This window comes from Hylaeus anthracinus, unplaced genomic scaffold (genome assembly GCF_026225885.1).
Source record: "Hylaeus anthracinus isolate JK02 unplaced genomic scaffold, UHH_iyHylAnth1.0_haploid 0, whole genome shotgun sequence".
NCBI classification, from domain to species: Eukaryota; Metazoa; Arthropoda; class Insecta; order Hymenoptera; family Colletidae; genus Hylaeus; species Hylaeus anthracinus.
The window spans coordinates 4,744,519-4,772,083 of NW_026533254.1; the positions used below are offsets into that span (position 1 = coordinate 4,744,519).

Below are 27,565 nucleotides of genomic sequence, written 5' to 3' on the forward strand. Positions count from 1 at the left end.
AGTATATACAATGCTCGCGATCTCATCATCGAGTAGTTTTTTTGTATTTCTCAGTTAAGATGAACATATTCCAACAGCTCCAGCTTCGTAACGAATACACTCTACAAGCTGAGGGTCAAACGGGATCGATTAAACTACGAATCAAGCAAAACCTCGAATTCTTTACCGTTACATACATACTTTTACAGTAATCGACGCAAGTAATAGTTATTTGAAACTAAAAAGATAATTCAAGCTGCTTCCGAAAGATGTTCTAGGTGAGAAATGACCAGAGACAGTACGTGAGCTGACAGTGTTATAACCGAAGTGTTTGAAAGTGCAAGTGTGCGAGTAGAAGCGGTATGTCGCGCATGCAATTCGACGTACTCACCTGACGGTAACTGAGGAGTGTTTGATTCGTTACTCTCATTGCTGTGGAAGCTGGACGAGTCTGGAACTTCGCTTCCAGGTACCTCCGTGATGTTAGGTAGGGGGTTTTGGCTTGGCCTGACCCAGTCTGAACAGTCCCAGTGATACCCTAAAAGCATTGCAGACAACAACTGTACTCCGACGCGCTACATGCGACGATCCCCGTCGCCGCGATATGGAGCGAGGAGAGAAGCAGTGTTCTGGTGAAAGGGTCAAATAAAATAAAATAAAAAAAAAAAAAAAAAGAGAACTGGCCGATAGAGATATAGGGATAGCGAAAAGCGAAGCATTAAACCCAATTAACGTATGCATCGTGATCTTTCAGGCATACTAATTACTCAGACTTACCGCCGACAATACGAGGATCATCCTCGATGGACATCATGGAGGCAACGGAGGTCCCACCTCCATGAGGCACGCGTCGAGATGAATTTAGTAGAAGTCCTCCAGTGGTCAGCTCTGGTACCACTGGGCTCGCTCGTTTCAGGTCTGTTAGCGCACACAATACGATACAACCAGTGTTAATTCAATTCGCTACACGCCCAAGTCAGCATACTGTTCTCGACGTTCGTATTAAGAAGAGGAGATGGAAGTACAGTCCATCATACGAGAGCATAGCGTCTAAACCTTCTAATATATACAAGTGAGGCGAAGGGAATTATTATAGATTCCTTTTACGGTACAACTATAGCCAGGGTATAATAAAAAAAGGTGGAGATTAGGTATATGTTTTTCAACCATGTACATATCGTTGCTCAGAAGTTGGCGAGGCAGTTCGATTGGCTGTGGCGTAACAACGACACTTTTACTTACATGCATTTTTGTTATTAAGACAGTGAACGAGACATATCCAGATAAACTTAGAGAACAGTAGTAACTATTGACGTAGTCAGTCCCATAAGTATTAGTACCTTCTATGTTCATCGAAGAAGTTTGTCAAAATTAAATGATAGATGTTAGATTTCCAAATAAACGTTTCATTGTGAATATATACATATGTAAAGTTTATTCGTGTACATATTTATAAGGAAACATTTATTTATTTAATCATTGAGCTCATCATTTAATATAGACAAATTTCTTCAATGAACATAGAGGATACGAATACTTATGGGACTGACTGTACATGTACGAAAAATTAAAGAGTACGAGACGCATAAGATACACTTTATATTTAATCGACAATGTAGCGTGTATTACGAAAGAATGGAGGCTCATGAAATTTCCTTGCCTCTGTCCCTTCAATTCGTAGGTGCCTCGCTAACTCCTGAGTGATATACGATATTTATTTCTATAACCGCGAATTATTACTCTGAGATATTGACGCTGCGCTCGTGCGTGACTGACTATAGTTAATTTCATGTTAAATTGGAAATGGAACGTCGACGAAGTAGTCGAGAGTAATCGTAGAGACAGAATGAAAGAGAGAATACAAAGAAAGGCGCTATCGGGAAACGAAAGGACGTGAAAGAGTCGAGGAGAGAAGCTATGTAGAGTTTCACCCACGATGCATGCCGCAAGCGAAAAACAAAAGTAAGAAGCTACGATGAGTCGGGGAATCAGCAACGCATACTACTCACCATTCTTGATCTTGGTCGTGTCCGTGATGAAGGAGGCTAGTTGCATCTGCTCCTGCCAGGTAGGCTTATGGAGGCTATCCGTGTCGCTGCCTGTAGCGTTTCCGCCGACCGGGTTAGCAAGACTTAAGGATGGAGGAGGCACAGGAGTGCTGCGGTTTAGGTTTCTCAAATAATCTGGCGGGAAGTTTTCCAGCTCGTCGCCAGCGCTACCGTAGCTACGCAGAGTGTCCAGATTATTCAGAGCCACTGCCGCCGAGTTACTGTACGCGGCTGGCTCGTTGTTCGAGCTGGGTGTGTAGGATGCGGGTCTGGGAGGGCATTGGGGAGGTTCTCTCTGCAAAAAAGAATCACACGAAAAACCTTAAACTCAATGCACGCGTCACTCGCTAGGAAATGGGGGAATACCGGCTGATGATCGCAAACCAAGAATAAAACGGCATGAAAATAAAATCTCACTAAATCATCTACCGCTGGCGTGTACGATGAAGAAAAAAATGATTAAAAAACATGCGCTTTCTTCTCAGTGCTCGTCGGATATACCTATATGTACCTGTATCACTTCCAAGTTGCTCAGCTTCGAGCTGCGCTTGAATTCGTGCTCGTGCGGTCTGGAAGAGTTCAGAACGATCTCCTTTCTGGTCTCGTTGTTGATGTTGTTCGCCCGCGCCCTGGTGCGCTTCATTCTGATCCGTCGGAACGCGAGGACTACGATGATCAGGAAAATGTTCGACACCACCGCCACGCCTATCCACATTAGCTGCTCCCAGGTGATGTTGAAGTGACTCGATATGATCGGGGTCGAATACGCGGGATTCCCACAGTTCAAACCGGTCATGTTCGGCGGACAGACGCACCTGTACGTCCCGATTTCGTTGATACAGGTGCCTCCGTTGGTGCACGGATTGGCGTCGCATTCGTTCACGTCGCTCTCGCAACGCTCACCCGTGAATCCCTGGCATTTGCATATCGGACCGCTGTTACCCTCCTCGCACACGCCACCATGGATGCAAGGGTTCGGACTGCAGTATCTTCCAAACTCGCAACGTTTGCCACTCAGACTGGGGCCGACGCACTCGCAGCCATAGTCACCTCCCTCTGGAACTATCTTGCAACGTCCACCATACAGGCAAGGAGAGGATGCGCAGGGGTCAGTGTCGATTTCGCAAGCTAGACCCGCGAATCTACCGTGACATTGGCACTCGTAGGTATCGCCACCGGAATCTTTACACGTGCCACCATTTTGACAGGGCTGCGAGCCACAGATTCCTGGCGGAATAAGAACGGTAGCAGCATCGCAACTGAACTCGACGTTTGCGAAGCGTTTCAAGACAGCCACGCTACTGGCGCCGCTCATGTGCAGAGGAACCGATACTCTGGCGATCCTAACGTCGTCCATGCACCCGATGAAGCCTCGTTGCACGTCCTCGAAGCCCAGAATCGACGGATGTTGTCTCACTTCGGCGCCCAAGTAGAGATCGTCCGACTGAAGGTTCAGGATGTCGTTGATGCCGGGTGCCGAGCCGTGAGCCACGTGTTTTCCATCCACCGTCAACCTGGCGCTATTGCTTTCCCGTTCCAGTTGGATCTCGTGCCACTGTCCGTCGCTCACGTACACGCTACTCACGCGAACCAAGCCCTCGCCACTTCCCAGATCGAATTTGTATTGCACGACTCCGTTGACGACCTCCAGGACGTTATAATCGACCTTGCCAGCCGCGTACATCAAGTTTCCGGTCAGTTGCACCGTCCTAATTCTCAGGGACAGGCTGAGGCGATCCTCGATGATTTGCCTGATGAGGGTTTTGTCGATTCTGTAGCGAGCGTAGCTCTTCCCGCTGAAGGATATCGGATTCCGCGGTATGTAACAGGACTCGTCGTGGCATTTGGAGATGTCTATGTCGCAGGTTTGTCCAGCGAAGCCCTCGGGACACTGACAGGAGTAACCTTGAACAGAAGAGTCTGGCACGCATACCTTGAACATCGGACAGGGATCCCTAGCGCACTCGTTGACGACCATCTCGCAGTGATTGCCAGCGTAGCCCTCCTTGCAGTTGCACTCCATCTTGTGTTTATGCCGCGGTGACACGAAGCTCATCACGTCGGTGGCCACGGGCGTGATCTGCGTGAGATCGAGCATGATCTTGTCCTGGCAGTCTCCGTATACGCAGTAGCCCTTGTTGCACTTGAATCTAACGATCTCCTCAACCACCAGTTTCGTGGACTCTTCGAGCTCCTCGATGTGTTGATTCAACGCCTCCCTTATGCTCTCCGAAGAGTAAAATCCTGAGGAACCCAGAGCAGACCCGCCTTTCTTCACCGCGAACAGGAGATCCAAATCGTTGTGCACGGCCTGACGAATCGCCCGGGATTTGATCAAATTCGCCTCGTCCGTGGACGGTTGAACGCTGATGACGACGATGTCCTTGAGTCTGCAGTTCATCGCGTTGCGCACCGTCCTGACGAATCCCTTGCGGTGGCTCAGTATGAAGTCCTCGGGGCTGACTTCTCTGAATCGAACGATCACGGAGTTCTCCAACATCTTCTCGCTCACCAGATCGACGTTCACTTTTACAATGGAATGGCGAGTAAATTTGCCATCCGATACGCTGACATTTACTCTGTACTCCCCGATGTCTAGTCGAGGGAGGGCCACCAAGGTGCCGTCGATCTTATCGATTTGGAAGAGATCGTTCGGTATTGGAGACGATGGCACCAAGGAGTACGAGAGCGTATCGTATTGGTCTTGATCGACCGCGTGAACTTTTCCTATGATACCGCCTGGATACTCGTCCATATAAGAATTGATCACTACTTCCAGCGGTGTTATATCAGGTGGATACTGGGACTCCTCGATGACTTTGATCACGACCCACGCGTCAGAGTACAGAGGCGGGCTTCCGTTATCGAAAACCCGGATGTGCAACACGTATTTATCTTTCACTCTGCTGTTGAACTTTGTCGCCGTTCGCAGCGTGCCGTCTTGCTCCAATCGGAAGGCATCGCCCTCGTTTCCAGAGCGGAAGTCAAACGTGAACGGATCGGCGTTCTTGTCGATGTCTGCATCGGTGACGACGAACTGCAACACGGTATGGCCCAAGGGCTTATCTTCTTGCACCACGGCGGTATAATTCGAGAGCGAGAACAGCGGTGGATTGTCGTTTGCATCGAGAATCTCGATGTTCACCATCACGAAGCTGGTGAGCATCGGTATACCGCTGTCGCGAGCGTGAACCTCTAGCACGTAGTTGGAGATCTGAAATGGAAAATTGCGGTTACATGACAATCGTGCGCAGAAGGATTCGTGTGTGATTTCCACTCACCTCTTCTCGATCGAGGGGCGCGGCTACGGAGATTTGTCCCGTTTTCTGATCAATCGAGAATTGCTTTTGTCTGTCGCCTCGTTCGATGTAGTAAGATACGTTCCCGTTTTCTTCGCTGTCCAAGTCGTTTGCGTATACCTGGAACGTTAATCGAATCAAATGTAGTTATAATGGATACGGTTACTCACTTTAACCCCTTAAGCTACAACCACGTGTAAGACTCGTAGACGGATATTCGGGCCAAAACTGATTCTAGAGTAAGTACGTACAGTCGCACCTGGATAAGTGAGGCCTGGATAAGTAACTGACTAATAAACCAGAATGTTTACCTGCGTGACTTTCTCCCCAACTTTGGCGTCCTCCCTCACGGACGCCCTATACGAAACTTCGCTGAAGATGGGAGCGTTATCGTTGCTATCGATCACGGTGATGTTCACGGTAGCGTGATTGTTTAACGGTGGTATGCCTCCGTCGACTGCTTGAATGGTCAGGAAGTAGTCCCGTGCGCGCTCGTAGTCCAACTGTTCCGAGATGGTGATGACACCCGTACGCGCGTCTATTTGGAACTTCTTGTGCTCGTTTCCACCGACGATCGAGTAGTATACGTCAGCGTTCACACCTGTGTCCTTGGACGTAGCGAGGACCCTTGCGACTTCCGTGCCAATGGCGTATATCTCGGGCACCTTGGCGAAGTAAATCTTGGAGGCGAATTCTGGAGGATTGTCGTTGATGTCCTGCACGTTGACGATGAGCGAGGTGATGCTCATCAGCTGAGGTGTCCCTTGATCCATAGCTTGAATGGTAACGTTGTACATAGCTTTCGTCTCTCTGTCCAACGACTTGCCTAGGGTGACGATACCGCTGTCCGCGGCGATGAGGAACTGGCCGTCGGCGGAATCGACGAACTCGTATCTGATCTTGCGATTGATGCCGATGTCGTCGTCTGTGGCGTGCACTTTGGTCACTAAAGTACCCACTTCGACGTCTTCCGGCAGCGTTGCGCTGTAGGTCTGCATGGTGAACTTTGGCGCGTTATCGTTCAGATCGGAGACCAGGATTTCCAGCTGAGAGGAGCACTCCCAAGACGGCTTGTCTCTGTCTTGCACGTGGGCAGTGAGCGAGTATTTCGCTTGAGTTTCTCGATCGAGCTGACCGATGGTCTTCAGGACCCCCGTCTCCTTGTCTAGGGAGAATTTATCATTGTTATCGCCCGTCAAGTAGAAACGCAATTTGGCATTCGGTTCGTCGTCGTAATCCGTGGCTAGAACGGTGAGCACGTACGTCCCAGGATGCGAGCCTTCGGAGAGTATCTCTCTGTAACGATACCTAAGGCAATACGGCGGGTTGTCGTTCACGTCCAGCACTTGGACCGTCACTTTTGTCTTGAAAACGTATTTGCCATCGGTCCCGATGATTTCGAGTTCGTAACGATCGATGGTCTCACGGTCCAGGGCCTTCGCCACGTAAACCTCGCCGGTTGACCTGATCTGAAACTGCGATCTCGAGTCTCCGGATGTTATGTAGAACTCGATCGGCGTGTTGACGTCCGAATCTTTGTCGACGGTGACGAGCTTGACCACCACCGTTCCTGGCAGAGCGTCCTCGTTCACGGCAGCCTCGTAACGATCGTCCACGAACATCGGAGCGTTGTCGTTATAATCCTTTAGCTTAACGTGCACGGAAGTTCTAGCAAAGTGTTTCGGGTTCCCGTTATCTGTTGCGACCACCTAACGAAATAGAAAGAAACGTTTGCGTTAGTTTTACTTGTCTATTATTTCGGAATCCCTTCAACACTTAGCCTTACCTGGAACTTGTATTCCGGTTGTTTCTCCTTGTCGAGCTGAACCAACGTCGATATCCACCCAGTATACGCGTCCACCGTGAATACATTCGCCAATTCACCAATGTCAGAACCAAAGGAGTAACGCACCTCCCCGTTGCTTCCTAAATCATCGTCGTGTGCGATGATCTTCAAAATCGACGTCCCTTCCTCTATGTTCTCCGCCAGATTGATGCTGTAAGGGTTGCTTTCGAACTTTGGAGCGTGGTCGTTTTCGTCCAACACCTGCAGAGATATCTCGGCGAGAGCCGTCAGCGGAGGACTCGAATCGGTTTCAGCGAGAACCCCGATCAGATGGTTGTCTTTCAACTCTCGGTCCAGCGGTTTGGCCAGAGTGATCTGACCGTGGGAGTCGATCGTGAAAAGCGGCGAGTCTTCGTCTCCTGATACTATTCTGTAAGATACCGTGCTGTTGGTCACGGTTTTTAGCCTTGTTATCGGAGTGCCGACGGGAGACGCCTCGGATATGAAGAATTTATCCTCCTTTCGTTCGAAGAGTGGAGGAACGTCTAGCGAGCCCATTATGTAAACGTTGAGAGGCACGTCCGCGTGGTGAGTTGTCACGCCTTTATCCTCTGCGCGAATGAACAGCTCGAACAGTTGATTTTCTAAAAAATTTAACACGTGGTGGTTGAGTACGGTCAGATTATTGGAGTATTTATTTAAAGTGACAAACTATTTGGCTATAGTTATTCCATTTAGAGCATTTTTTAACAGTATTTTACATACCTATTTTCTTAAGTCTAAATTTTACGGATAATATATTCTTATAAACTATATTTATAAAGTGAATATATAAAAAATATATCGATTTACTACATCTATTTGAGTTCTAAATAGACAACAATAGATAACAAATAGATATATACAAACAATAGACAAATAGATAACAATTGCACAGTCTTATGTCAGGTAAGTATAAAATCACGTATTTTATATCTTATTTTATTTCTAGAGTGTGTTTTAGTGGGTATTTTATCAATCTGTCTGAGTCCGGTCTTTACCAAGCACAGAAACGTTCTAATCAAAAGTGAGAATTCTTACCCCATGGTACCGCGCTTTTCTGCAGGAACATCGCTCCAGTGTCAGGATTGACGCCAAACAACGCCTTCGTCTCCGAAGTCTGGGGTTCGTATATCGAGTAAACGATCCTTGCAGCGTCGTCATCGTCCGCGTCCTGAGCCTTGACCTTCAGGAACGGTGTGTTCAGAGTCAGGTTCCCGTGTATGCTGGCCTTGTACTCCCTCAAGAGGAACACGGGTGAATTATCGTTCTCATCTCCAACCTTGACTCTGACCATTACAAATCCTGACCTGCCACCCCCGTCGGTGGCCATCACTGGCAGCTCGTAAAGTTTCTGTTCCTCGCGATCCAGCTTTTTCCTCGTCACGATCTCGCCAGTGATCCTGTTAATGTCGAATATCTCCCTCATCATATCGGACGCTATGGTGTACATCACCGTGCCGTAATCCCCGAAGTCGTCGTCAGTCGCTATTACACTAGTCACCAATCGACCTGGCAGCTGGTTCTCCAAAACGGTCACCTCCACCAACGGATTCGGGAACTTCGGATTGTGCCTATTGGCGGGCAATATCTCGATCTTGACGCGCGTGAAGCTCGTGTAGACGTTGTCGGTGACGGATACGTTCAGCATGCTGAGCTTCTTCTCGCCGAAGTTTTGCATATTGATCAGGGAAATGATGCCTGTCGATTGGTCGATGTTGTACGTTTGCTGCTCGTTACCGCCCACGATGGTGTACGTAAGCTTCTCGTCGACGTAATCGGGATCGCTGGCGGACACCACTGTCACGAACTGACCCCTTTCCGCGTGCTCGGACAGGAAGCACGTGTAGGACGGCTGCTCGAACTTGGGTGGGTTGTCGTTCATGTCGATGACGGTCACCCAAACGTGAGCGGTGCTCGAGAGACTCGGTACGCCGCGGTCGATGGCGATCACCGTGAAGTGATGCGACTCGTGTGCCTCGTGATCCAACGATCTCTTCAGGAATATCACACCCTCCTCGGGATCGATGTGAAACAGATCCGTGCTGTTCTCCGTGTCGTTTTGGATCGCGTAACGAACTTGCTGATTTATACCTGGGCGAATGAACAAATTGTTGTGAGATCGATGGTCCACTGTGACCACGAATAACACTTTTCCTATACAGTCAAACCTGTTTTTGTGCGGTCTTGTTTTATGCGATTTTTTTTGTGTGCGACTTGTTTTGTGCGCTTTTTTTTTATGCGGTATGTAAAAATAATATGATATCGTATATTTGAAATTAACGAACGGGAGCATATAACTACGGTCGATTATTAATAAAGGAAGAAGAATGAAGCTACGATCACGTATTGTTGAAATGTGTCGTCTATTGCATTGCAAACAGTGTGTGGCTTGACATTAGTTACATACTTACCGATCTTCGGAGGATGCAGACACATTTTTTGACCATTAAGATAGGATTTATTTTTAAGCGAGATTAAATTTAAATTAATTATTTTTTCTATTTACATATAGTTTTGTATGGTTCTTATTTTATTCTTAGACATAAGTGCTTCCTTAAAATGAATATTCTTAAGTGAGACTTTTTTTATGCGGTCCCTATCTATCGTACAAAAACAGGTTTGACTGTAGTTTTCTTTGTTCAAATAAGAAACTAATTATGGTAGAATAGTTGTGATAGATAGACTTACCCGTGTCGTTATCCCTCGAGCTCACTCTCAACACAGAGGTGCCGAACGGGGCTGCCTCGGAGACGGAGATGTTGTACGAGTCCTGAGTGAATTCCGGCGGGCAGTCGTTGACGTCCAGCACGAGAATGCTGACGAGCACCTCGGCGTAAACACCTGACACGCTGTCTGTCGCTCTCACGGTCAGCTCGTACTGCTTCTTCTGTTCATAATCCAGCTCATCCACCACATAGATTACACCTAATTTATTGAAGAGAAGATTGTAGACCCAAAAGCACTCTATGCAGCGATAGCGTCCACAAAGCCGAGAAACTTCTTTTCCTTTCGCGTTTCAGGTAGACAACGGTCACGCCGTGAATTATCGAGAGAAACTTTGCGAAGTGTAATCTCTACGTTCAATGAACACCTTGCGGTGACGAAACACGCTCGGGGGGCGATCGGATACACGAGGAGTTGCTCGGTTTCGCGGACACCAAAGGGACACACTGGCGAATGCAAGTCACGTAATAAACATGTTTGTACAAGACGTTCGACACCCGTGAATGAATTTGCGAATGCTACCAGAGTATGTCTGCACCTTTGAACGTGACAGTGCGGGTATGGCGATTTAACAGGTTGACTGGTCGGATCTGCATCGCGTGTTTGGACTACTCGATGCTGGGTCTAGACTAGTCGATCGTGTTTCTTTAATATAGCGGTGATATGTATATTGTTTTGGAAGATTAATAGCGGGGTAGTGGGAGTGGAAGGTTACTTCTTGAAATCACTTGGGCTGAATTTTGCTTTTGTTTATTTTTTAAATAATAGTGCATCGGTAAAGTGTCTTTACTAAAGACACATGATAAAACGAGATTTTAGAGTGTATGAACATAAGAGAATACAAGTGTATTTCTGTTTCTAGTTATTCAATTTTTGCGTAGTGTACATATTAAATGTTAGTTTACTACTGAACGCATGAGACTTAATTTAGGTGAAATATCCTTTAAACGTTTGTGTATTTGAACGTGTACGTATTATTTTGGAGTACTACGTTACATTGTACAAACTATTTCAAAAAAGTTCAGATGTTGTTATATTACATATTGAATGAACAATTAAAGGGGTGAAGTGGCCTATGAGACCACAGGGTACCAGTTAAATGTGAATGTTCATATAATTAATTTAAATTATGGCCTAATTCGCGGGCTCCCAAAGTCAACTTAGTGACCATCTAGCGGTGAATAGTTCGAACTAAAACTCCTACCTCCGTTCAGCGCATCACCGGGAAAACGCCCAAGCTTGTTCTCGATTAGTTCTTCTTTTTACAGCTAGATGGCGCCATTTATACTATTTTTTATCGACACCTGTCGGTGCAATACCATAACTCGGTAGAACAGTATAAATGGCGCGATCTAGCTGTAAGAAGAAGAACTAATCGAGGACAAGCTTGGGCGTTTTTCCCGGTGGAGCGCTGAACGGAGGTCGGAATTTTAGTTCGATCTATTAACCGTTAGATGGCTACTTGGTTGAATTTGGGAGCGCGCACATTACGCCATAATTTGAATTGGTTATGCAAACAATTAACCTTTAACTGGCGATGTGCGATCTTACCGGAAGCGGAAACATCATTTCATGCTTTCAATTTTTCTTTTGGTTTGTTATTCAACACTAGATAAACTCTAGAATAAGCTAGTATGTATAATTTCTATGTTATGAACCAGATAAACCAGATGTCATCAGTCAAAGGTTAAGAGTAATTTCTTCTGACATGTTTGTATATACACCCTTTGATATCTTTTCCTTAAAAACGTACCTACAAAAATTGAACCAAAATAGGAATATACTTTACCCTGCAAATATTAGAATATAAATTTTACTTTCAAATTTTTGTTTTTGTTTTTTAAGATTCGAGTGAATTACTCTGAATCGAGTCTGAAGTACTCATGGTTACGTTGAATTTGGAAACGTCTAATTACACAATGAAATTAACTGATTGTAATGATCTCAAGCAGATAAGAAAAGAACGGAAATCTCTCACAGTCAACCTATTAAAAATGGGATATGCCGCTATACTTTTCTCCCTCTTATGTTATGCCACATTCCCGAATGTATGATGGCGTTTTGATGCGAATCTACTCTTTATCAGAATTTCAAAATACTAAGTACCCCGGCGCCAATCGCACACGTGGGAACGCAGCATTGTGTTACATCTCATTCTAGGTGCAGATCCCATTCGCGCGATGTAAGGTGCAGGCACGTCATGCGAGCAGAGTGAAGCTGCAAGAATCTCGGGAGGTGACGAAAAAAAATTTAAAAAAAAAAATAAATAAAAAAGAAAAATGGTAGTGCGCCGACGATAAGCCTCGGTCGAGACATGTTTCGATAAATTACCACGGCAAGAGAGGTTCCGAAGTAACAACGTACTGCGTTTAAGCAACACTGTGCTCCAAGCCCGTTTTACACAACTCCGTTGCTTCTATGAGATAATGAGACCGGTTCGAGTTTATGGCCGGGGGGAGGGAAACGGTGAATAAAAGTAAGAGTATGTTCGCGGTGCAAAGTGCACGACCAAAACGTTTCTACCCAGGGATGGAGTATCGGGGTTAACATGCCGTTAAAAGTTGCATTGTTATTAACGTTCGACATTTTCTTTCCATTTTTTCCCCTCTTCCTGACTTTTTTATTTTACGGAATCGTGCATCGTGCAACGATCGGTGGTAAGTGGTTAGACTTTCAAAGAACAGGATACCCGAGTGTGAGTAAGTGCAGTCGCAGAAGCTACGTGGGAACTGGAAGCCTCGGGTACGCCTGTTCCAGTTTTGGATCGTTGGGTTTCGTGTATCCAAGCGTTACGAGTTTCGGAAGTTTTTCTAGGTGCAGATTCTTCCGTGCAATTTGGGATGATGCGGGGTGAAGTAATTTTGTGATGCTAGGCGAAAGAAGAGAGGTACTACGGTGAAACCTACATTTATTATTATTAATATTGTTAAAAGGTCGCGATAAAGCCATTTCCCTGAATATGAACGAAGATGAAGATACATGAGTAAAATAAAAAATAATTGCGTCTCGACTTGGTCCTGCTGATGAATTTGTTAGTAGGATTATTTACCATAGCCTGTTGTACTTTGTGACTCAGTGGCTAACCCTACTATGTAATTTAATTACTGTACCGATCGTTTCTAAAACTTTCAAATTTTCTCGAATTTTCAAATGTTCGCAAAGTATTATTCAAAATTATGAAATCATTGTTGGAACCTGGTGGAATTAAGAAGACAACGATCATAAATGGTTCGTAAATGTCTGGCAAATCCACTTGTACTTTCATGGTGAATCATGGTAATGTTTCCGTCATCGTATTATCCACAGGATCAAGCTAAACGAATGTTAACAAGGCATGAATAATGATCGATATTTCGTTGGAAATCCCACACGTTCGATGTGCTCTAACTTGTATTCCGTTATTCGTGCTTGATGTTAATTCAGGGATTAGCGGATGGAGTGAGCCACGTGTTATGTCGCAAACGTTGCGAAAAGAAAGGAGATTCATTGTTATTTTGAGTCGTGCAATAAAACCAGAGAGCAGTGCAGTAGCATCGTACAGTGCAACACAGCAGACGGATAGAACTAGTATGTTTTATACTCACAAGGACCATTGTTACTGTCGGGGGCTGCGAAACAGGGAGATACAACAAAACTTTAATTTCTAGTTCAATCAGATAAGCATTCGTAAAGAATAAATTATTGGGAGAGACAGGTAAAGGGGGAAGATTCGTGTCTGCTGTCCAAAATTAAACGTAAACGGTAAGAGTCGAGCTCGATAAATCAAAGTATAAATCAATTTTCCGTTCGAACGTCGATGAATATTGAACTCGAATTGATTAATAGTAAATTAAGTACACAGATCGATTACGATTTTCAATAAATACATGTACGAATATTTAGGAAAAATAGCTATTTCTTCCTTGTTAATATACCCTGTGACAAGGTAGAGTACTGTATATTGCTCAGAAGTTGGCGAGACACTTACGAATTGAAAGAGTCAGAGGTAAGGAAATTTCACCGTTTGGTCCGTCTTCGCTCCCCCAGGAGTCCACTTTCTTTCGAGCAGTTACATTGTATAGTATACAGTGTATACTCATAGTCCACATTGTATTGTCTGTTAAATAGAAACTGCATCTTACGCGTTTCGAACTCTTTAATTTTTCTTACATATACATATCTACGCCAATAGTTATTATTGTTCTCTCAGTTTATCTCGACTTTTCTCGTTCGCCGACTTCGTTACGCGGTAGCTTTGTAGATGTAACGGAGTCAGCCATTAACAAAAATGCGTGTGAATAAAGGTGTCGCCGTTACGCGACAGCCAATCGAACTGCCTCGCCAACTTTTGGGTAACGAACTATACTCTACCTTACAGAGTACTCAATAAGGAAGAGAGAGCAATCATCCCTAAGCAACCATAACAGTCAATTAGAACTGAACAAATCGTCGACGTAAATACATCCGCAGCTTGTGTTACGTGCGATACATTCCAACATCCCCATTTTGCTACCGTCTCACCACTACACCGTTTACTTGATTAGAGAATTTAGTCACCGGACACCATTCCATGTACAGCGGAACCGACGTCATTTGCTAAAACGGAATGTGCTTGGGCACATGGTTAACTTGGATAAGCCGTCACGCTTAAAAAAATAGTCATTATGTGTACCATAGCCGAGTTGAGACGAGCATCATCGTTAAAGGACGTTTAATTCGGGACTGGATTCGGGGGACGTAGCACTCTCCGATCGCACATTTGCGTTTCGAATGTAACACACGTTTGCCGCTGTCGTAACACTATCGGAATCGTGTCGAAGCAAATACGGAAATATGTATTTAACGAAAGAAGATTACACAGGGTGAGTCAACGAGCTTCGTAATTTGTCCAAAGGATTAAGGGAACCGAAGGCACATGTGTCTTCGATTACCTTGGCTCTCCGTACGTAAATAACGTATCCTATTATTTACAAAATGCAGGGTGGGACATTCGAACACTTTTAAAACAAAGTAGTTTCCTCGCATAGAATGCGAAGTACCTCGTAAAGTATTATGTTTTCAACGACCAACCCTCGGTATTCGTATACACAGAATATCAAGAGGAATTGATTCATGTAAAAGCAAATGGTTCCATCTGAAAAACAAGCGCAAATTCACATTGCGTTTGCGCCGTTGCATAAAAGAAGAAAGTGACAAAAAAGAGGCTCGACCCAGTTTCTAGAATCACTCCGCGCAACTGCGTCGTCATGCCATTCAAAATTATCCTCTACCACTTTGTCGTACCGTCGACCGTACATACCATCAGGACTCGAGAGTCACCCTGTATACACTTCTACTAGGTCGTGTTATCGTCTCGTATGGAACGATGACGCGAAATGCTAAAAAAAAAAAAAAAAAAAAAAAAAAAACGAAACAAAAGGCGAGCAACGCGTACTCGAAAAAATACGGCAGGCCTCTTTGAATTCTTTATCAGCGCGTGTCGTTGATAGAGCTACACTGTTTCCATTCACGTCGGAACTTCATCGTTCCATAACGGGTTTGCCGCGCGTTTAATTCGATCTTCGCTACCATCGACGGTCTCGAATCAGTTCGTTTCCCGTCCAACAAACGTTCGCTCACCTGTGTTAAAGTCCAGGGCGAATTCCTCGAAATCGTTCCCTTTGGTTATGCTGTATATGAGCTTGCGACTCAACGGTGACTCAGCTTGTATGGACAGAGTCAGGGGCGAGTGCACCTCGATACTTTCCAGCACGTTGTCCGTGTAAAATTGCTTGTCGAACACCGGCATCGAGCGATCTATCACCTTCACGTTCACTGGCACCTCGATAGAGCAAGGTGTTGTGCCTGAAATAACGTTCGAAGCTTGTCGAGAATCGTTTCCACCAGTATAACGCGACCAATGATGCACTTACCGCCATCGTACGCGGCGATTGTGAGCTGGTACTCGCGGTTGTGACCCTCCAGGTTCTGTTTCAGAGATATTTCCCCGGTTTTCCGGTTTACCTTAAAGAGCTCGCCGTGGCCTTTCTTCAGTTCGTACCTCACCTCGCCGTTGCCGCCGCTGTCCATATCCACTGCGTGCACCTTCATGAGAGTTGAACAAATTTATATTAATACAGGTGTTCTTTGTAGATCTTTCTGAATGGACCGACTTTAAATAGTAATAATTGTATTACAACTGAAATAATTTTGCGCAAGACTTTCTATTTTCCAGGACTGAAAATTCGAAAGAACGAGATAAGATATCCGAACTTGTGGAAGGTGTGGAGAAGGAAAACATCGTTGATGAATTCCGTTTCCGGGAATCTAATCTTCGAAAATGACCGCTGTTTGCGGAGAGTGATTGACCTAACTTCAATCGATTTCACAGTTCTAGCAGCAACTTTGTGTTTACCGGGTAAACACGTTTTCCTCGAATCTAATTTTCGAAAATGGCCTCAGCCTTTAGAGAGTGATTGACCTAACCTCAATTGATTTCACGGATCTGGCAACGAGTTTGTGTTTGCCAGGCTATGTTTATAAGAATGCAGCGAACAGGAAGACAAATTCGTCGGTTTAACAGAATTTAGTTTGAAACAGTTACTTCATGAGTCTCTCAGGCCCTATTAACTTTTCATTTTAGGTACCCTAGCTGTACCTTCCACAATTATCTTCTCTGTTCTATCCGAGAACCCTCAAATAGAATTCTCTCATCTCAACCAAGCGTTACATCGGCCCTGCCGAAGAGTGTCCTTTTTCATCGACTGCGAACTCAGATTGCGCATAGCGAAAATGCGAAACTTTTAGGAATGTGTCCGATGCGCGATTCGGAATTTATTTCTTGGAATCCGAATGGCACAGACTACGAATCAGTGAAATAGCTGTCAGCCTATAGTATCTTAATTTCATTCTTGTTCTAATATATTTATCTATACGTGTATATAATCCAAAACACTATGGTAATTATATATGTATGTGTGTTAAATTTGAATCAGAGTCATTATAATCTTGACATTCCTATCCAAAATTGCTTCTGATCATAAAATAAATACACATAAGGTGTGCTTTAGAGCTTTAACCGAAGACAAGATCCCGAAAAAGTCCCATGCGAGCTGAGACGTAACACTAGCAGAGGAAAACAATCCTCAGTCTGCTTACCTTTGTAATGACGTCGCCTTTCTGTGCATCGACGGAAACGACAGCGTAATAGGGAAGATTGACGAACATCGGACAGTTGTCGTTAATGTCCAGCACCGTGACGTTGACGATGACGTGGGCCACCCTGGGCTTCTCTCTGTCGGGCATCTGGCTCTTCGCTTCCACGATCAGCTCGTAGTGGTCGCAAACTTCGCGGTCGAATCTAATCCCCGTTGTCCTGATCGCTCCCGACGTTGATCCAATTACAAACATGTTCGTGGGGTTCAGTATACCGAAAACTATGTGCTCGTTGAGGACGCTGCCGAGAACGTTGACGACCGCGACGGTCGTGATCCTTGTCGAGTTTTCCAGAATCGTTCCCTCGTATACGTCCTTTTGGAACACCAGTCCGGAGTTCTCCGACTTCTCGACCATCACATTTACCTGGGCGACGCTCGAGTACTTCCCGTCGGAGACACGGACCCGCAGGAGGTAACCTTTCTTCATGCGTTCCGGGTTATAAACCGTGATGACGCCGGTCTGAGCGTCTATATCGAACGTGTGGCCCTTGTTCCCGTCGATGATATCGTACCTGGACCAGAGAAACGAGCGTTACCCTACGGAGAAGGGAAGCGAAGCGACGGGAAGCCCCACTCTACGTATGCGGACCCGTTAAAGGGAGAGTCGACGTTGCGCATGAGAAAGTATTAAGATTTTATATCCCCCTCTCGCTTCGGATAATAACACCGGCCAATTTACAGAACAAATTAAACGCCTGGACTCTATTCGCTGCAACTTGGCAGCGAACGTTCATGCTACGCGAGTAGCAATGTCGGTTTGAAGTTACCCTTGCGCGAAGGGTAGCGAATCGTTAGCGGACGACCTCTTTCGTTGATTCGAAGCTATATTTATTCTGTTTTCTGCGTGTAAAAAGTTGGTCTAATGAATTTAGACCTGACGTAAATGTAAGCTGTGTTGTACGTAAAGGTAACGTATCTAACCCTTTGTGGTTCTATTTGAGTGAGGCTCGACAAAAGTGTACTGAAACACGCATGAAATTACTGCGTTCGATGAATACTTATTCTGAACCGTAATTTTTATTAATATTTAATCAAAGCCTAAATGTTACTGTATGCATTGTAAATATTCAATTAATTCGGACATGTACATATTTTATGGATTTTAAAGTTTCAGATTATTATACCAATCTTTTTTGAGAAAGTAATATTTCCGAACATGAAAAGTTGAGAAAAACTTCGTCGCAAGTAATAGCGAGCTAATGCCTGTGAACTTGTAAAGTGTAAAGTGTAAAGTGAGAGTAGTATCCAGTATATAATTAGTTTGCAGAAAAATTCATTTTTATAAATTATGTATTAACATTAATACATTTTTATTGCAAAATGTTAGTCAATTATCACGACAATTTGTGTTTTATGGTTGAAAATCATTTATAAATAGTATGGGCGCATATCTGAAAAATGTCACACTGACGTAACGCTTGATGAATTGTCACTTGTTAGGGAAGGCGATCAATTTTTGGAACAGTCGACAGTATGGATGCATGTCTGAAAAATGTCACACTGACGTAACGCTTGATAATAAAGATGTTACAATAAAATAAATCGCTAAAATGATTTCGCATGTCTCTTTCCTGTATTGATTTTCAATCACTTGATTCTTACGCTTGTCGTGAAACCTCTAGATTTTTAAACTACAGATCAAACAACACATACGTATAAATATATCCTATTTGCAATGTTCTTATATTTTGTGCGAAATGTAATCCTTAAACCCTTATATTATATATAAAGTTATATATTATAACCTAACTGGAACACTTGTATATCATTCCTAATAACACAACAAATATTGGCATATTTTGAACTGTATTGCCAATCTTGTCAAAATCTCGTCAAGATCTCGTCGAGATCTCTTCGAGATTGAGATCATACCTAAAGTGATCGATACGTCGTTGGAACGACTAGGACTACGTGTTCCCTCGATCCCTCATAGCTTGTCTTCGCAAAAAGAGAGCCAAGCGGACACCTATGCAAATTCAAACCTCGCCCTCGCGTAATAAGCGGCCGGCAATTTTGTTCCGGCGGGAAAAAGCCCCGAGAGCGTATCAAACGGGGATCGTACAAATTTCATGCAACAATTATAATGGTAAATGAATGCTAACGAAGGGACTCGAGAGAGGGCATAAATATGAATAAGCTTTGTAAAAACTGGGCATAAATTGAGGAAACACGCATACATTAATAACTTTCCACGTACCTGAGGGCTACTCCCTCGGAACTATCCGGATCCACGGCGCTTACTTGAACTACCGCGACGTTTTTGTACGTGGGTAGGAGCAGGGTGGTGTTATAGTCGTTCTCCAGAAACTTTGGTGGACAGTCGTTCACATCCGTCACGATGATCGTCACCTTGGCAGTGGTCTCTGATAAGAGCTTAGGCTTCCCCAGATCGGAAACCTTCACGTGGAACGTGAACTTAGGTATGCTCTCGTGATCCAGTACCATCACCGTCCTGATGGCGCCAGTGCTAGAGTCTATATGAAAGTACTTCCGCGGCAGATCCTCGACGATATCGTAATTCAACAGCGCGTTCAGCTCGGAGTCGGCGTCCTCGGCCTTGATCACCAGCGGAGTGCTGGTGTTGGTAAGCACCAGGGAGCCTATGCTGGCACCTTCGCTGATCTCTCCGCTATAAGTGGCCTGCAGAAATCGTGGAGCGTTGTCGTTGCGATCCAGCACGTGGATGATCACGTTGCAGCTCGCCTGAGCGCCGGCCATGTTCGTAGCCGCCACCGTCAGGTTGTAGAACTTGGTCGTTTCGTAATCCAGCTCGTTCTTGATCACTATGATGCCCGTGCTGGGATTCACGAAGAACGTGTCGCCCTTGTTCCCATGGACGATGTCGAACTGCAACGAGGAAGTGCTTCTAGCCTCCACGTGCTTCACGTATGTTCCCAGCTGTTGGTTCTCGTAGATCTCCGCGGAGAGTTCCTTCTGGATGAAACGAGGCGGAGCGTTGTCGGCCATGGTGACCATCACGTGGACTGGCACCGTGTTGGCCAATGCTGGAGAACCGTGGTCGGTGGCCTTCACTTGGAGTATGTACTCCGAGGAGGTGGCCAAGTCGAGTTCTCGAGCGACACGGATCACGCCTAGCTCTGGATCTATGGAGAACATGTTGCCTACGTTGCCTGAAGTGATCGAGTAGGTGATCTTGGCGTTGTCCCCTCGGTCTCTGTCTATGGCCCAGACCTGGACCACCGCAGCGCCGATTGGCGAAGTCTCGTACACTTTTCCTTGAATGATCTCGCTGATAAACTCTGGAGCATGGTCGTTATGATCGTGCACGGTCACTATCACCCTGGCGTAGTTGCGTTTGGCTGGAGTCCCCTGGTCCTTCACCATCACGGTCAGCACGTGCTCCTCGATCGTCTCTCGGTCTAGGACCTCGTTCAAGGATATCGTACCTGTCACCGAGTCCACGTGAAAGATCCCCAGAGACGCCTGACTCTGGGCGGCGTGCAGACTATAGAACACCTTCTTGTCCTCGTCCTGGTCGGTCGCGTGCAACTGCAGAATCTTCTCGCCCTTTTCGACGTTCTCCGAGATGTCCACGCGATACGTGGCTTCCGTGAACTCGGGCCTGTGATCGTTGATATCGATCACGGTGACCAGCAACTGCGTCAGAACCGTGTGCACGCTATCCGTCACGCCGATCGTGAGATTGTAGAAGTTCTGCGTCTCCCAGTCGAGCTTCTTCGCCAGCAGCACGTTCCCGTTGTCCCGTCCTATGAAGAATTCGTCGCGCTTGTCGCCGTCTAGAACAAGCCGTATGAAGTTTTCACGGTGATTAGCTAGGAAGTTTTTCGACGTGCTGGGTAATAATCGAGGTTGTTATGCGAGTCACGTTTCGACAAACGGCCCGAGAGTTATGGCATGAAGACACGAGATTGAAGCTACGTGGACTTTAATCTATAGTTGCAGAACTCTTGAATTTCTTCAATAAATTGCATTTTTGAGTTGGTTTAACACTAAACCTACCGATGTTCATTTGTAACTATTTCTATCATGATGGGACGAATGACTGATCTTAAAGACATTTTTTTCAATTAAATTACAAAATATTTTATGTGAAACTAAATTGAATAATGTATAAAACAATTGAATATAGCTCATACATAGCATATAAGAACTGTAAATAAAAATTTGAAAACGCTCGTTTGACCGGTCGTGGTACATACGTTTAGTATTAAAAGAAGCATGTGACTCAAGGAACAATTCCTAACAATTTACCACCCATAGCGAGAAGAGAAAACCAAAGTGTCTAGGCAGACGTAATAATTTTCCCCGCATCGAGGTGCTCGAGTTCCAAATCGTACCCAAGCGAGCTCTCAGCCTTAAATCTTACAATTTTAATGACAAGACGTAAGTGTACACGCAAGCGTGCCTCCAACTGGCGCAGCCATTTGGCGGCGTAAAGTTTAACTGTCTACGATCTAGCCCGCGAAACTTTCCAACCTTCGACCCTCTTAACTTCTTGGAAAATGTAAGTCGAGCTTCCAACCATTCACGCGGTGCTCGTACGTATGCCAACGAGACGACGCGATATTTCACCAATTAAAGACGACGTAACGCGAAATCTAACGATCCTTTGGACTTGGAGATGGATGTACTGGGTAGTCGTGTAAATCGTGCGTCTACTCACCGAGGATATCGTACCACAGGGAATCCCCGTCCTCGTCCGTGGCTTGCACGAGGGCCACGAGGAAGCCAACCTCGTCGCTCTCGGTGACCTCGACGCTTTGATTGTTCGTCTTGAAGACTGGCGGGTTCTCGGATTCCTTTGGAACCTCGACAACTTGGACAGATACCCGTGTTTGATGACTACGTTGCGGTTCTCCACTGTCTGCGGCTCTTATCTGTCAAACAGAAGAGCACCCTCACGTAAGTTATACTTGAATTCAAGTTTAGTCAAAGGAGCAACGCTCTACGGACAATTGGTTACTGCTAGCGATGAACCGTCGAATTTATGACGTCAAGATTTGATTGGCTCGAGCACGATGGCTTTGATAAGTCTTTTGTTTTAGAAAAGACTTCGTGATATGACACTGGTATTGCAATATAATAAATGGATATTTCCGGTCGTTATGTAAATACGTCTATTTATTTTGGGTGGCAGTTTTGATCTCAAGGGTTTTTAATCCAAGTGCTTCGCACTTTTTGTGAAAGGATTTTTAAACGATCTGAACTTTCTGGATGTTTCAAACTCTTAAGACTTTTTCAAGACTCTTCAAGAGTTTTAAGGAGTGTTCGCGGTATTCAAGATCTTTATAAGTTTTTTATTTTAGTTGAAGTCAAATTCAATGAACTCTGGACATTATCAAAAGTAGCATTTACATTTTGCGTTAGGAATACAGATATTTATTCGAATAAATTGGTAACTTATTGAAACATTTGTGCGCCATTTTGGTATCATTGTATTCAGTACAACAAAGGTGAAGTACGGCGTGAGCTGCAAATGTTCAATTTGGACCGTTACTTCTTTTTCGAAAGAGACCGTGTTGGGATTTACTTAAGCAAATCTGAAATTTGTTTGCTATTCTACTCACCATCATTTCGTATTCCTGTCCAGCTTCGAAGCCACGTTGGGAGTATACCATCCCCGTGGTGGGATGTATCTTAAACTTGCCCTTTCCTCGGCCACCCTTGATGCTGTACTGGATTTTTCCATTTTCGCCGATGTCTTTATCGTTCGCGAGAACCTGGCGTACAGGAACACAATGCAAAAGTTAGACAGATATATATATGCATCTTGACGTCGTTCTCATTCTCTACTGACATAACTTGACACGACACATAAGTAGACATTAGTATCGGCCGCGGCCATCGGCTGTATCAAAAGAAATAGAAAAGAAATCCTGATAGACTCACAAGACTTAAGCTCGTTCCGAAATTCTCCTGAACGCGTATGCAAAATCTGCTGCAAATTCTTTAAAATAAACTTTCGATCGTGCGCGAGAACACGATAAAACATCGTGTAACTAAACATTTTCAACAAAAGAACGAAAATATTGTCTAAGGCAGGGATGCACAATATTTGTGCGTTTAATTCTTTACGATTTCGTTTCAGTTATATGTATGCCCCATGCGTTATTTAGTATTTCACCTGGAATGAAGTAGTATTACTTATTAAAGAGAAATTGATTCCGAAAACACATAGTTTCAATAGGAATAGACTCCCAAGTATTGTTAGTAAATAACATTTCAGTTGCGCATCCCTGGTCTACAATGACCGACGAGCGAAATCTATTAACGAGAAACAAAAGACAAGTAAACAGTCCATTCTTTCTAAGACAGTTCGTTCACGCTCTAAGGATTTTCAATTCGTCCTGAATTCTCCGGACGCATCATGAAACATTGCGCTCGTAACCTCGAAGCGTAGCATTCGCACAGTCGTCATCATGCGGCACGCGAAAATGAAAAACCAACAAAAAAAAAAGGAAGAAATAGAGAACTGAAGGGCGGAGGAGGCGAGACCTCCTCCTACGAGCTGCCTAATATCGATCTGCATTAAAGCGTATTAAACACAGGTCGAGCTGTCCGCGGACAGGCAGATCGATCGCGCGAACACGGAACGCTATTTCGGGTTGATGCTTGCCAGTACACGGAAAAATGTATCGTAGCTGGTTCATCGAACAACCAGAACGTACACAGCTTTCTTTTTTGCGCGGCAACGTGCATACAGGGCGGTCCAATAACTCTGCGTATCTCAAATATCCTTGCTATTTCTATCTTCGCGTTCTTCGAGCTCTTTTCGGAGGAGCAAACAAAATGTCTATCGCATGCCTCAAGTTATTTAAAATTCTTTCAAAGCCACGCAATGTTTACATGCAACGCAAATTATTTTTCCAAACCCCGAAAATATTTGTTGCGTACAGAATTATTGAATCGACCTGTACATTCTGCATACGCCAGCTAATATTCCGCACGAGTCCTTTGGCTCACAATTTTCGTGCTGTTATGTGTTATTTCCGATACTCGATTCGGTTACAATATAATTAGGTCATCCCATACGTAATGCGGTTTCTGATTGATGAATGGAAGTGGATACGCCGTGCTTTTCATTCAACGAAACGAAAATCAGCGCGAATAGAGACTGCATTTCGTGTGCAAGATTGACAAATACAAAATGGGAGGTACAGGCGGAATGATTTTCGTCACTATTTCATCTCACCTCTTCGTTAGCTCGGAGTGAAAGGGAACGTATCCAACGATGCAGGGTGTAACACATATTACAAGTAGGACAACCCAAAAGTCATCCTAAAAGATCTCGTCCATTTAGGATCCAATAGATCCGATACCGATAACCTAGCTACTTATCATCCACTCGATATCGTACAGCTTATTAGCCTCGATAGACTATATTGGAGTTCCAATACACGTTCCATAGTATAGGGCCGCGTTTTCCTCCAACATTATTACGTTTGTTAGGACACAGTTTAATAAAGACCAAACTTTATTATTCAACGAAATTCAGTATCATATGACCCGTTCACTGCACAAATAGATTGACTCTACTTTTTGAAAAATTTTTAATTTAAGTATCGAAGCACTTAGTACAGTCATAACTTTTTATATTTATAATAACTTTCCTGAATAATAAAGATTAAAAACATTACAGAACAAAATTATTTTGGCTATTGAATAATAAATAATTTATTTCAGAGGCCATTTTGATCGCATTTATCAACTTTTTGTTTAACGGAATTAACCGATTTATGCAATGAGCGGCTCATATTTGGTAGATATCTTGCAGACTTTTTGTAGAGGCACTGCATAAGTTCTAAAATTGAGAGCAACTGTGGCATAACAGTTTAAGCTTGATTTATAATAAATGGGATGACCTAAAACAAGCATGTCACGTTGATCAGCGTTCAATTTGTGGGAAGAAACTTGCCTCGAGCGCTTCTCTCTTCCTATTTCCGCGTCATGCTTTCCTCGCCTGACGACACCGCGAAACTTATTATTAGTTGCGAAGAGAGAACAGAAAATGATCAGGCGGCAGCCCCGTAACAGACAAAGGCAAACATTCAAGAAACATAATGTGTACATATAGAGACGAGCAAAACGGGCAAAACGCGGCGGAGGGATCGAGACGATCACATACACAGGGTGAGATGGAGAGAACAGCCAAGGATTTGCGCACGACGCGAGTCCGAGTGAACGTCGTAGACGAAGGGGATCTTCGCAAGAGATACTTAAATTAAATTCTGCGAAGTCTAACGTAAGGGAGAAATTAGTTTTCAAATAATACAGTTATTCTGAAATGTTTGAATATAGAAAATTAGAGAATATGCAAATATACGTGAGATACCTTAAACCATCGAGGAGGATTCTGCTCTTAATTGTTTCAATTAATTAAAATGTTTTTTCCAAATATAAGTGGCACGACGTTCACTTGGAGTCGCCTGGTGGGCGGTCAAGAGACCCTTAAAAGAGGGTTGCATCGGGCAGGACAAAAAGACGATCGATCAAGTACACGAATGCATGGCGGTCTCCTATAAAATGGGCAGCTGGGTTGCATGAAAGTTGCGGTATCATAATTATATAACGAACGTACAAGTCGATATAAAAGCGGTCATAAATCAATGCAAAGAGCTCGCGTAAAAACTACCCCGGAGACCAATCCCGCGTTTACTTATGCAAGAATTATGCTCCCGCGCCACGAGGCGGCGCTTAATTTTACGTGCCAACGTGTCCTTACCCTGAAGATACGATCTCCTGACAAGGTGTCGGGGCTAAATGTCTCCCAAGTTCCATTCTCTAGTAACGTATCGATCGAAAGGTCGAACTCCCGCGACCGGTTCCTCGATTTCTGTCGAGAACGAGAGAAGTAAAGCTTTTAACTTTCGCATTGTTTCCGTTAACTCTCTTTGTTCCCTTTCCGCGTGCTTCTCTTCATATCGAACGAATGCTTCGCTACCATCGGTTGATTTTGCCTAGGATTCAAGGATGCTTATCCAATCGATTGAAATTGTTCGTTCAAGGATACTCGTGTCACGTGACGAGCGAACCACGCAAAATGTTGCACGACCGAAATTACGGAATCGGACAGGTGTAACACGATATTCGATGAAATCGAATCTGACCTCGACGAAATTCGACGCCACTCGGGAAATTATATTATATATTCCAGGGATATTGTGAACAGTATAATACCGTTGAAATCGGATTAACGAGACCCCACCAACCGCATGATACCATTCATTACCTTATTTCCCGGGCGCTTCTCGAATTTTGCTAATGTTTAATAACATCGACCGCTTCTATCTGCCGTTAATAGCGTTTTCGATCCGATCGTTGTATTTCCTTTTTCATATTTCATCGGATATTGTCGAATTAGTAATTCTAGATTCGAAGCTCTATCAAATTTATATTACTAACGTTTAAATATCTGTTAACGTGCATCCCACTGTTAAATCAATTTAATGGATTATTATACCAAATTTGAAATACAGTTGCAATTCCTGTTGTTTATCTGCGTTTAAAATTATCCTACAGTACCGTATACTTGATATAAATTCCTCAAGTTTCAGACTTGGACTCCACAATTGAGGACACAAAATTTAAAAATTACCGACACTATCGTTTAGAGCCAATGTCCTTATTGGTGCATATGAAGAAAGACCAGTTTTCCTCGAAAAAAAATAATTCAGCTCTGAAAGGGTTAAACTACCCTTTTGCAGCAATCGAGGTCAGACTCGATCAATCATTCTCGAATAGTCCTGGTCCGAGGACTAGTCGTTCCAAAGGAGGAGCTCGTCACAGTAACATCAGTCCTTCCAATTCCAAAATCGACGACGCGTAACCGGTTGCACTTTTTGCTCTTAAATCCAGGGAACGGCAAGATGGCTGCAGGCGTGTCCTTCGCGAGGGTGTGCACGCGGTAAATCTCTACCCTTTTACGTGGGTATAGTCAGCGACTGGTCGTGGATTACTTTGATCGCGCGGAGGACGAGAGACGACAACTCGAAGGGAGCGAACGACAAAGCGAGGAGGGTATCGCAAGCAATCTGCTCTTTGTGGATCATACATACCAGGCTTTTTCTATACCTCAGATACGTGGGGATGTAACGTGTCATACGTCAACGTCTGTACACGCGCGTGCGTGCGTATGTGGGCTCTGTCACGAGTAAGGCGTACAAAATTAAGACGGACTTGAAGCAATCGCCAACGACGTTTCGAATAAAAATTTGGAAACTGTGGATTATCGTTAGAGGGAAGGTGCGAGGCGATTCTGAGACTATGGTCTCGTGACGTTACTGCGTGATGATTGGGGTGACGAAAGTAAGGGGGTGAAAATGGTCGTTTGCTTGGCGAAAAGAACGCTACCGGGATTTGAGAAAATTATTTGAGTGTGTCAGAAAATACTGCGCATTTTGTTTAACCCTCCTCTTCTGCGGTGGTTTCTGATCGTACATTTACTACGGTTTGGTCCGATCCGACCCCTCGCCATATTTATGGGCCTTTTTCATATAAAAACGCATTTATCACGTACAAAGAGGGCTATTA

The 27,565-nt window shown here is 44.4% G+C and overlaps 1 protein-coding gene across 3 annotated transcripts in view; it reads right to left on the bottom strand.

Annotated features, from left to right (window-relative positions):
- Positions 1–27,565, bottom strand: part of LOC128895736 (fat-like cadherin-related tumor suppressor homolog) — a 534,418-nt gene that overhangs the window by 4,011 nt on the left and 502,842 nt on the right. For 2 of the 3 annotated variants that reach the window (XM_054158598.1, XM_054158607.1), the window contains 16 exons: positions 22,603–22,755; positions 21,699–21,912; positions 19,251–20,811; positions 16,995–17,565; positions 15,770–15,941; positions 15,477–15,701; positions 13,463–13,486; positions 9,843–10,079; positions 8,193–9,245; positions 7,113–7,756; positions 5,638–7,035; positions 5,309–5,446; positions 2,539–5,241; positions 1,989–2,322; positions 757–897; positions 371–517 (listed from right to left, as the gene is read on the bottom strand). In XM_054158598.1, coding sequence (XP_054014573.1) covers positions 371–517; positions 757–897; positions 1,989–2,322; positions 2,539–5,241; positions 5,309–5,446; positions 5,638–7,035; positions 7,113–7,756; positions 8,193–9,245; positions 9,843–10,079; positions 13,463–13,486; positions 15,477–15,701; positions 15,770–15,941; positions 16,995–17,565; positions 19,251–20,811; positions 21,699–21,912; positions 22,603–22,755 — 9,715 coding nt within the window. The remainder of the gene's footprint in view (positions 1–370; positions 518–756; positions 898–1,988; positions 2,323–2,538; positions 5,242–5,308; positions 5,447–5,637; positions 7,036–7,112; positions 7,757–8,192; positions 9,246–9,842; positions 10,080–13,462; positions 13,487–15,476; positions 15,702–15,769; positions 15,942–16,994; positions 17,566–19,250; positions 20,812–21,698; positions 21,913–22,602; positions 22,756–27,565) is intronic. The other variant, XM_054158615.1, reaches the window with a different exon arrangement.